Source organism: Micromesistius poutassou, assembly GCF_964030765.1.
Source record: "Micromesistius poutassou genome assembly, chromosome: 1".
Lineage (NCBI taxonomy): Eukaryota > Metazoa > Chordata > Actinopteri > Gadiformes > Gadidae > Micromesistius > Micromesistius poutassou.
In genome coordinates, this window is record NC_140271.1 from 25,121,683 (window position 1) to 25,131,682 (window position 10,000).

Sequence of the window (10,000 nt, forward strand, 5' to 3'; positions counted from 1 at the left end):
GTTAGTACTTGGATGGGAGACGGCCTGGGAATACCAGGTGCTGTAATTGTGTTTTCATTTGGGGTAAAAAAAATGATCCTTTCTCCTGTTTAAAGTCCTGTCTGGTGCCAGGAGCAATTGCTTACGGCCACACCACTGCGAACACGCCCAATCTCGTCTGATCTCGGAAGCTAAGCACGGTCGGGCCTGGTTAGTACCTGGATGGGAGACCGCCTGGGAATACCAGGTGCTGTAAGCTATTTTCATTTGGGGTAAAAAAAATCATCCTTTCTCCTGTTTAAAGTCCTGTCTGGTGCCAGGAGTAATTGCTTACGGCCACACCACCGTGAACACGCCCGATCTCGTCTGATCTCGGAAGCTAAGCACAGTGGGGCCTGGTTAGTACTTGGATGGGAGACCGCCTGGGAATACCAGGTGCTGTAATCTATTTTCATTTGGGGTGATGGGAAAAAATAACCTAAATGGACATTACATTATGAATATAGTCAACTCTGGGCCCAAATCTAATAAACACAACACACCACACATTCAAGAGGGTGAAGATGACCCTCGAGCCCCCCTATCAGTCTGCGGAGAACACTCTGCCACAGCCGGACGGCGAGGACACACATATCACACAGAAAGACAACACAACCTGGAGGCTCAGGGACAAGAGAACCCTCGATAACCCACACAAAGGCTAGCACACACACCTGGCCATGAAAGATACTATTAGTTTCTCATGCACCAAATCACGGGAGCTCTTCTGAAGCAGAACTTCCACGGAGGCGAAGCTCTAGGCGACCTCAGCGCTGTTAGGGGACGTAGAATATTCGATCTCTCACGCTTTATGAATCTGTATTACCTTTGCTACTTTACTCAATAAATCCGAGGCCCTCGTGCTGATAGACTTTAGTACCTCTCCGTCTCATTTTTTATCTGGTCAAGTAACTAGGCAGACTGTTTTTCCCAACAAATTGGTGACCCCGACGTGATTTTCTTTCTGATTGGACTACTACTGGGAAAACGATTGAGGACGGAGAGGGGCACGCCCCGGGACCCCGGAGCACCACCGATTCCGGCAGTCTCACCTCGGGCGCCCATAAAAAGGTAGGCAGAACCCGTTGATAAAATCCGAATTCTGCATAGTTATATAGGAACCACATTAGGAGATGAGACTGTAGGGACGGTTTCCTACGGGGGGCATCCCGCGGGGATAAGGCTGAGTGCAACGTAGAGTTAACCTGTAAAAACCCGATTGACCCTAGACGCGTGACGCACGAATACTGGCTCGCTGCATGGTGAAATAATACCCTCGAGGCCTAGGACCTATAATGATCGAGCATAGTGATACAATACTCTCGATGGTCGGATTAGGGTCTATAGTAATCGAGCATGGTGATACAATACTCTCGATGGCCAAGATGAGAAGATAAGGATGCCTGGGCTATGAGAGAGACCCAGAGGAAAAGATGCCTAGGCTATGAGAGACCTAGAGGAAATACCCGGGCATTATAAGGGACCCGGAGGAAATACCTGGGCTATGAGAGAGACCCAGAGGAAAAGATGCCTAGGCTCGGGGAGACCTAGAGGGAATACCCGGGCTTTGGATAAGACCCGGAGGAGATGACTCAGTAGGGCCTGTAATAATCGAGCATGGTGATACAATACTCTCGATGGTCGGAGTAGGGCCTGTAAGAATCAAGCATAGTGATACAATACTCTCGATGGTCGGATTAGGGTCTATAGTAATCGAGCATGGTGATACAATACTCTCGATGGCCAAGATGAGATCTATTAGATAAGGCTCGCCGCATGGTAAATAGGAATGGCCGCCGACAGTGTCCACGTGTGCGCTAGAGAAGGAGGCGAGAGAGCGAGAGGCGAGAGGCGTGAGAATATGGGAGCGTGCACAGGAGAGACTGAGAGCGAGCGTGTGTGTGTGTGCATGCGTGCGGGGGTGTGTGTGGTGCGTGTATGTGTGTGTGTGACTGTGTGTGAGGGTCTGTGAGGGCCTGTGTGAGTGTGTTGGACTGGGGGTCATGGACCCGAGACACAGTTGGGAACTGTGGGTATAATCAAGAACGTAGGTGATAGCGTCTGGGTGGTGCATAACAGAGGGCACTACCAGAAGAGATACTATTGGTCGGGATAAGACGTTGCTTTGAGTCCTACGTGTCAAAACTGTTAATCATATTGTGCGGCCTGGTTTGCAAAGGAAAATTTCTTGTGCGAATAACCCCCTGCTCTGCGCGCAACGCTTGCTCGCTTACGCGCCACCCCCCCCCCCCCCCCCCCCCCCCTCCCGTCTTTTCCCCGTCCGCCATATTTGTAGTTTCCCTGTCCGCCATATTTGTAGTTTCCCCGTCCGCCATATTTGTAGTTTCCCCGTCCGCCATAGTTGTAGTTTCCCCGTCCGCCATATTTGTAGTTTCCCCGTCCGCCCCGTCCGCCATATTTGGAGTTTCCCCGTCCGCCATATTTGTAGTCCCCCCCCCCCCCCCGTCTTTCCCCGTCCGCCATATTTGTAGTCCCCCATTTGTAGAAGGTCGCGAGGACAGTAGAGATAAGAGGGGAATGCAGCCTGTGTGGGAGTCACAGGGAGACAGACAGAGAGATTCAGAGGTTATCATCTATACTCCATAACATGAACAATTAGCATTTAAAGTTGTCCATAGCATGCACACCGCGTGTCCACAGAAGTCCAGGGGTCAACCAGCGCTGGGGACTCTTTTTAAGAGTTCAGGGAAAATCCTCTCTCACCAATCTGAGCAGAAGGACCCGCCCTAAAAGGACTCGGGGACGGCGGAGTCAATGCACAGTTCAACAGACCTGACAAGGTTTAAGTACAAAAAAGACAGCACAAATAGAAAAATTAAAAATTCCTGAGGGATTACGGTAATAATAGACATTATATTAAAATTGATCATAATCTAGACAGAGAAAGGCCGGGTAGTAGGCCTCATCAGGGCCACTGAGATAAGGGAGGTTACTCCCCTGCGCAGAGGGTTGGAACACACAAGGTGGTTCTGAAAGCATATTTCAGATGAAACAATAGAGTTAAGAAGGAAATGGTCTTTACTATGACTAATCACAATTACATTTGTGTCAACTAAATTGTAAAAGATGTTCTGATATTCACATTATGGCTAAAGGGGAATACATATCAGTCATACAAAATAATAATGTTACTGCAATTGAAGTTAAGAGTGTTGTTATTAACCAAGTGATTTAACCTAAAATAATACGGATAAACAATAGGTGTCATGCAACTTGAAAGTTAATGTTATTATTTACACTGGAAAGGATAATTGAAAAAATATGGATATTATAAGGATAAGAATGAATAAAAATACATAAAATAAAACTTAATCTTAAAAACCTGTACAAGTAGGACAATTAGATGGATTATGGATTGGACGGATTAGCACTACATCTGCTGGGAAGGGATCTAATGTACAAGCTAGGTTCTCAATTTACATTCGGAAGTAATGGGTTTACCTTTCAAATGCCACTACTACTGCTGTTACGCTTTCATAACATGTTAACATTTGATAACATTTTACTTCTTACTCCAACAGAAAGTTACTTTCTGATTGGCTCCATCATCCGCCCACTTACACACACAGGGTAACCGCCCTGATGTGTCTCCATTATACACACACTTGGCTGCATGAGTAGCTGGGGCTGAGGACTCTGTCTCCATCCCTCCACTTTGCAATCTATTCCACCTAATGGGTGGAAATTTATTGTATCCCAGGCACGGCATCCTGCAGTAAGCCAGTATGGAAGGCTGGTTAGCCAACGACGGGTAAGATCCCACCTTGAAACCAGGGACAACCTAAGGCAGGCACAGTCACGATTACTTGGCAGAGTCACTGTGAGCATTGACTCATTCGATCGGGAAGTGACGAGCTGCAACCATCATAGGAAGAGCCGGGTGGGGTGAAGGGTGGAGGAGGAACAGGAGTCAGATATGTTGGCTCAGGCAGCGGAAGTGGTGGACTTAGAATGAGACATGTTGCGTTTTCGTTTATAAAATGGTATATACTAACTCAAGTTACGTTTTCGGTTTAGTGCATAACTTTGTTAATTTCGGGAACAGTTTGGTTTCGGGCGGCTGATGGTAAACCCCACTAATATTGACCTTTGGTTTTGGATATACTGGCTTTGATTTCCCTTCCCACTAGATTGGTTTCATTTAAAGGTTGTTAAGGTTAGGGACTTCAAAGTTGATGACATTTTTGGGTTTGCTTATCATTGAATAAGCAAGGAGGGAATTTGTGAAAAATTAGAGAAAAGTGTGGATACTGTAAACAAACTTTTGACTTAATTGACTTGTGTAGATGCACTAGCACTTATGAGGTATCACATGCATGCTAATAGAATGATGCATCTAACCCCGCATGAAATGCTTACGGGTCGACCCATGCCTTCACCTATTATTCAAGGCCCCATAAGGGACCTCCATTAGAGCAATAAGAAATATAATTGAGAAAATATGTTTGACCACTAACTGCTGTACATGAGTTTATATTCCAACAATAGAAACACAAGTTCCAGAGCGTGAGGAGGAGCCACATGCAGAGACGCCCGGAGCCGACCAGCCGAGCCAGGATTTGATTTTGATTTGATTTGTTTTGTTGTATTGACACACACTTACAGACACCCATGAAAAGACTAAAGAATACAATTGAGGATTGAAACACAAAAGTCCCAGTCTTATTTCCATTGTGGTCCCCAACAGGAGAATAAATTTTAATTCAGGAGGGAGTACGGGAGAAATGGACTTCTCACTCTAACAGAAAGTTATACGTAGGCCTATAAAGAGATAGGTATAGATATATCACCTCATTTTCATTTATTAAAAAAAAAATAAAAAAAAAAATAAAAATTTTTTTTTATGAGCTTTGCCCACACTAAAAAAAAAAAGAGGCATCCCTTTACGAAGCAGAGAACCCTCGCCGTTAGGGCTCGGAGCTAAAGAAGGCGGAACTCATGCTTCATGTCCGCATCTAGAACCTAGAACTGAACCATGCTTTCCTACAACGTTTATGAAATATTTTAGACTGTGCCTTCCTGTTGTTATCCAGTTTGCATTATTACGGATTGATTATTATGGTTATGGTTATTAACGACAAGAGAGAGAATAACGTCCCTTGGCAAATGTTGTTTTGGTGGTTTATGTCATGTTGTTGTACCCCCCCCCCCCCCCCCCCCCCCCCTCCCATACAGATTCTGAAATGTTGGTGATGATGTGAATAACATATGATGGGCTGTGTGAAATATGTCTATGTTGTTTTGGTGGTTTATGTTATGTTGTTGTACCCCCCCCCCCCCATATAGATTACGATGGCCTCTGTGAAATATCTGTCTATGTCGAATAACGCCTCTTGGCCATGTTGTTTTTGCCCCTCCCTTGTTTTTTCCCCCCCCTCCTCCAAGAGGGACAGAGGGCAACTCCTCAGCTCCTCATCTGCCCTCATATGTAAATCAGGCCCAGAAAGAGTTTATGGTTACCTGGACGGTGACTTTGACTACCCCCCCCCCTGGACTGCACCGGTACTACCTTGACTTTGACTTTGACTACCCCCTCCGGGACCTGCCACATCCCGGGGCGTACGTGGGCCACACCCCATCGCGCTCCCAGAACACGCACACCACAAGGCAGTCCAGACGAGCCGCTGGGCGATTGAACAAGACAGTAGAAATCAACCAGAGGAGGACGCACAAAATGGCGGACCAGCAGAGAATCAGAGCGTTGAACTGGTTAACTCTAAACCTCGAACCAGGAAAGATCCTGGACGACAGCGCAAGGAAGAAATGGGAAGCACGATACGATGACTACATTAAAGGGTGGCAACGGGAAGGGGTGATGAAACAGGGGCCCTACGATCATAACAGCCGAGGCGCCATACACGCACACATCCGCCCCCAGCAGCAACAACAGTTGAAGGAGGAGTTAGCGGGCTACGCCACGAAGAAGAAAATGAATTGGATAGAAGCCCTCCCATTGGTGCTGTTCAGCGTACGCTCCCACCCTAGCTCACGATGCGGACTCAGCCCCTTTGAGTTGGTAACCGGGAGGCCCATGCCCGGGCCACATGCACCCCCCAGGGGGCCAGTACTAGACCATTACGATGAGGTCCTCCTAGAGTATGTGCAGGCCCTGACTCACGCTTCCCGAGCCCTATACTCACAGGTCACCTCCCGACCAGCCCCTGAAACGTCCCCGGCCCTGCTCGTCAAACCCGGGGACTGGGTCTGGGTGAAGGTTCATAAAAGACAGTGCCTTCAGCCACGATGGGACGGCCCCTATAAGGTACTTTTGGCCACCCCCTTTTTTGTCTCCCTTGCAGGAAAGAGCGGCGCCCGCTGGCACCACCTGACCGCCACCCGCAAGGCGGACGGCCCCAACGAACGCTCCCTCGCCGCTACTCAGCGCGACCTCGCCCAACAGCACCATGAGACTCCGGGGTCCGAACACGGAACGACAGAGCCGGGCCCATAAGTACTACATCAGCACGGCCATGATGGGCTTCCTAATCCTGTGGGGGCTTGACCACCACCTATCTACGCCTGCCAGGGCCTTAAACACCGGACCCCTGCCGGCGGAGACGGGAGCGTCCCCGGCACCACAAACCCGGGCTCCACACCGCCACAGGAGAGGCGCACCCCTCGGGTACCCCTACACCTCTCCCGACGACCCCTGCCTCCGCAAATACGGAGGGCTAGCTCTGAACTATAAGTACGGTACCAGCGTCGTCTATCTCTTCCTCCTGTGCGATATCATCCCGTGCCGAGGGGGACCCCTGGAATGGGAGGGATACGAGGTGTACCTCTGCGATGGAACGAAAGATACCTACATGGGACTCCAAGGGGAAGGGGTAATGGGATCCCAGCATAACATCCAGGGTTGGTGTAGAAACTGGGAGAATGTACTATGGATGACAGGGGTAGACCGGGATTATTACGTGACTAACCGCTCTCGGACTCTCCACAGGCCTGACGGGACGGCCGCACTACAAGCTAAGGGCTCCCTCGAGAGGGACGGACCCTATATCCTACTTACCCTCAAGAACATTACCAAAAACCCGTACGAAGACTGGGAAAAAACCATCACTGGGGCGGCTCGTGCATGCGGCACCCACCTAGGGGGGGCCTATCTGGTGTTCGGGGTATTCCACGTGGGAACAGACACGAAAGCCTTGTTGAGGATAGATTTCATTCCACCCCCCAGAGTACACACCACACGAGATTCCAGGGACCACACAACGACTCCGGAAACCCCGGTCAACAACACAGCTATACGCCTTGACCAAGGCCCGGTCAAGGTTTTCGAGTTAGATTCCACAGGACAGCTCGCCACCCACGATTCCATCGCGCTCGCGACCGGCTACACTGATGACAATGCATGGCTCAGCTGGATGGCAGCCACGGTCAGATTTCAAGGGCTGTCCGACTGCATAGCCTGTGCATCGGCGCGCCTCCTTCTAGTCTCAACCCCGGTACTGTTCAATTTTACGAGCGACCCTGTCGGTTCGCACTGCATGTTGGCCCTGTATATGACCACTGAGCCCGCCGGCTGCGGCCTCCTTAGCTCTCTGTTTCCCCCCTGGCCTCAACGACTCACTTCCCCCGATATATTCGCCTGGGGGGTCGACCCACTCGTGTATCACCAGGGTCGGGACAGTTAACGTTGGAGCGGTACCACCATCATGGTGCCACTCCAGCACGAACGTCACATTTTGGCCCAATATGACCAGCCCTAGCGTAGGACGCCAAGATCTATTCTGGTCCTGCGACAAATACACCCTTAGACTGAGACTCCCGGCGCAATGGTCCGGGACCTGCATTATAGTGCGCTTACTGATGCCTGTCACGCTCTTTACCCGGGGCTTAACTGGGCCCAGCAACCAGACAGACTCCCGTAACCGGCGCTCCGCCACGCTGACCAACCAATTTGACCTGACCAAGAACACGCCCACGTACATAGATAACATAGGCATCCCCCGGGGCGTACCAAACCAGTTCAAGCTAGCAGACCAGATAGCCGCGGGTTTCGAGAACATGCCCATTTTTAGCACCCTATTTCCAATCACCCCCAACAAAAACGTGGACCGCATCAATTATATTCACTACAACGTCCAACGCCTATCCAACCTGACTCGCGATGCAGTAGAAGGACTGGCCTCACAACTAGCCGCCACCTCTCTGATGGCGTATCAAAACCGTCTGGCTCTAGACATGCTGCTAGCCGAGAGGGGGGGAGTTTGCTCAATGTTTGGAACTCAGTGCTGCACCTTCATACCCAATAACACGGCCCCGGACGGATCAGTAACAAGGGCCCTAGCGGGCCTTCGGGCTCTTTCCATCCAGATGGCAGAGGATGCGGGCGCCGACAACCCCATTGAGCAATGGATGACCGACACGTTCGGGAAGTGGAAGGGCATGCTCATGGCCCTCCTGTCATCCTTGGCCTGTTTCCTCGGGGTGGTGATCTGCTGCGGGTGCTGCTGCATCCCATGTGCCCGCACCCTCTGCACGCGGCTCATCAGCGCGGCCCTCGAGAAGGAGAGACACCGACCCCCTCCCTACTCCGAAGCGGTTCCCCTCATGCCCCTGATGGATTTCCCTGACCAGCTTGACCAGGTCGGTCAACGAGGACACCTGGAAACCACGGCCCTTGGCTATGGGTACGACCTCCCCTACCCACAGCTTCACGCCCCCACCCCCTCCCCCTACCTGTGAAGTGCTAGTAACCTCTCCAGGTGGGCATTCCCCCATTCCCCCATTCCCCGCCCCACCCCCTCCCCCTACCTGTGAAGTGCTGGTAACCTCTCCAGGTGGGCGGCCCCACTTCCCGTCCCCGGCTACAGCACCGCCCCCTCCTCCCACCTGATGCAGCCACGTCGCTCGGACCAGGGATCTGCGTTCCGGTACCAGGGGCTGCGGCCCGTTCCCTTAAGGCTTGAGAGCACCCCTGGCTGTATTTGCTTCAATTGCTGTATAGCCTATAACCCGGTTAAGGTAGAATGCCATTTTTTGCAATAATATTCCCCGCTGTATTGCTCATGCTTACCAGGATAACGCCCTGCCAGGGCCATTGAATAAACGGGTATTTTTAATTAGTATGGGGGTGCTACCGCCCATACTCCCATGTGCATCCCTGGCAGGGGCTAATGAAGGATGTTCCCGCTTGCTTTTTATCTTATTTTTCTATAGCTGAAGGTGCTGAAAGGAGAATACGTGATGATATATAGCCTCGTATTCTGCTGTTGGTTTGTTTGTGTGCCCCACCGGGCCGCTAGGAGGGATTGATTTGATTTATCTTTCGATTTTAATGACTTTGACTCGATTTATCCTTTTAATAACTTTAACTTTAGACTTCAAAAAAAAAAAAAAAAAAAAAGATTTGTATTTTGATTTCCTTAATTGTTTTGGTTTAATTCCATAATCTCAATTTCTTGCTTAATCACATGTTCTGTTTTGACCTTGCCTTCCGTGTCATTGTGCAAAGGGATACTGCAATGTAAGGCCGGGGTGGATGCCACCCCCTAGGAGGGGTGTGTATGGCATACTCATGTCCGAAGCATGAGTAGCGTTTCTCCCACGTGGTTCCCCATACACCCGGCCAAGCGAGATATTAGGATCCCATGCTCATGGTTGCTTATTTTTATGGTCAAGTTTGTCGTCTTTCTGATGTTATTGATGATGCTACAATGATACGTCAAGCGCTGAGGTCCAACCCCTCGTGTCCCTAGTAAGTGAAGCTGTCTAGCGACGGGTTGAGGGGGACAGCTGTTTTTATTTTTTATTTTTTATTTTTATTTTGTATGGTCGAGTTTGTCGTTATTTTTAAGTGAAAGTCGTCTGACGACGACTTGAGGGGGATATGATGGGAAAAAATAACCTAAATGGACATTACATTATGAATATAGTCAACTCTGGGCCCAAATCTAATAAACACAACACACCACACATTCAAGAGGGTGAAGATGACCCTCGAGCCCCCCTATCA

The 10,000-nt window shown here is 49.9% G+C and overlaps 1 protein-coding gene and 3 non-coding genes across 4 annotated transcripts in view; all 4 read left to right on the forward strand.

The window, feature by feature from the left end:
- Positions 1–49, forward strand: part of LOC311404515 (5S ribosomal RNA) — a 119-nt gene extending 70 nt beyond the window's left edge. The window contains exon 1 of the ribosomal RNA XR_014669564.1: positions 1–49. This exon is cut by the window's left edge and continues 70 nt beyond it. This is a non-coding gene — a ribosomal RNA (5S ribosomal RNA).
- Positions 50–119: 70 nt separating this feature from the next.
- LOC311401714 (5S ribosomal RNA) lies at positions 120–238 on the forward strand. The gene has a single exon (XR_014667006.1). It is a non-coding gene; the product is annotated as a 5S ribosomal RNA (ribosomal RNA).
- A 69-nt stretch (positions 239–307) lies between these two features.
- On the forward strand, positions 308–426 carry LOC311383968 (5S ribosomal RNA). Its single transcript, XR_014650776.1, has one exon. It is a non-coding gene; the product is annotated as a 5S ribosomal RNA (ribosomal RNA).
- A 7,177-nt stretch (positions 427–7,603) lies between these two features.
- Positions 7,604–8,730, forward strand: LOC311402362 (endogenous retrovirus group 3 member 1 Env polyprotein-like; the record flags this gene model as incomplete). The annotated part of the gene is made up of 1 exon (XM_084488824.1): positions 7,604–8,730. Exon 1 carries the CDS (start codon positions 7,738–7,740, stop codon positions 8,728–8,730), a length of 993 nt encoding a protein of 330 aa, XP_084344950.1. The 5' UTR covers positions 7,604–7,737.
- Between the last annotated feature and the right edge of the window lie 1,270 nt (positions 8,731–10,000).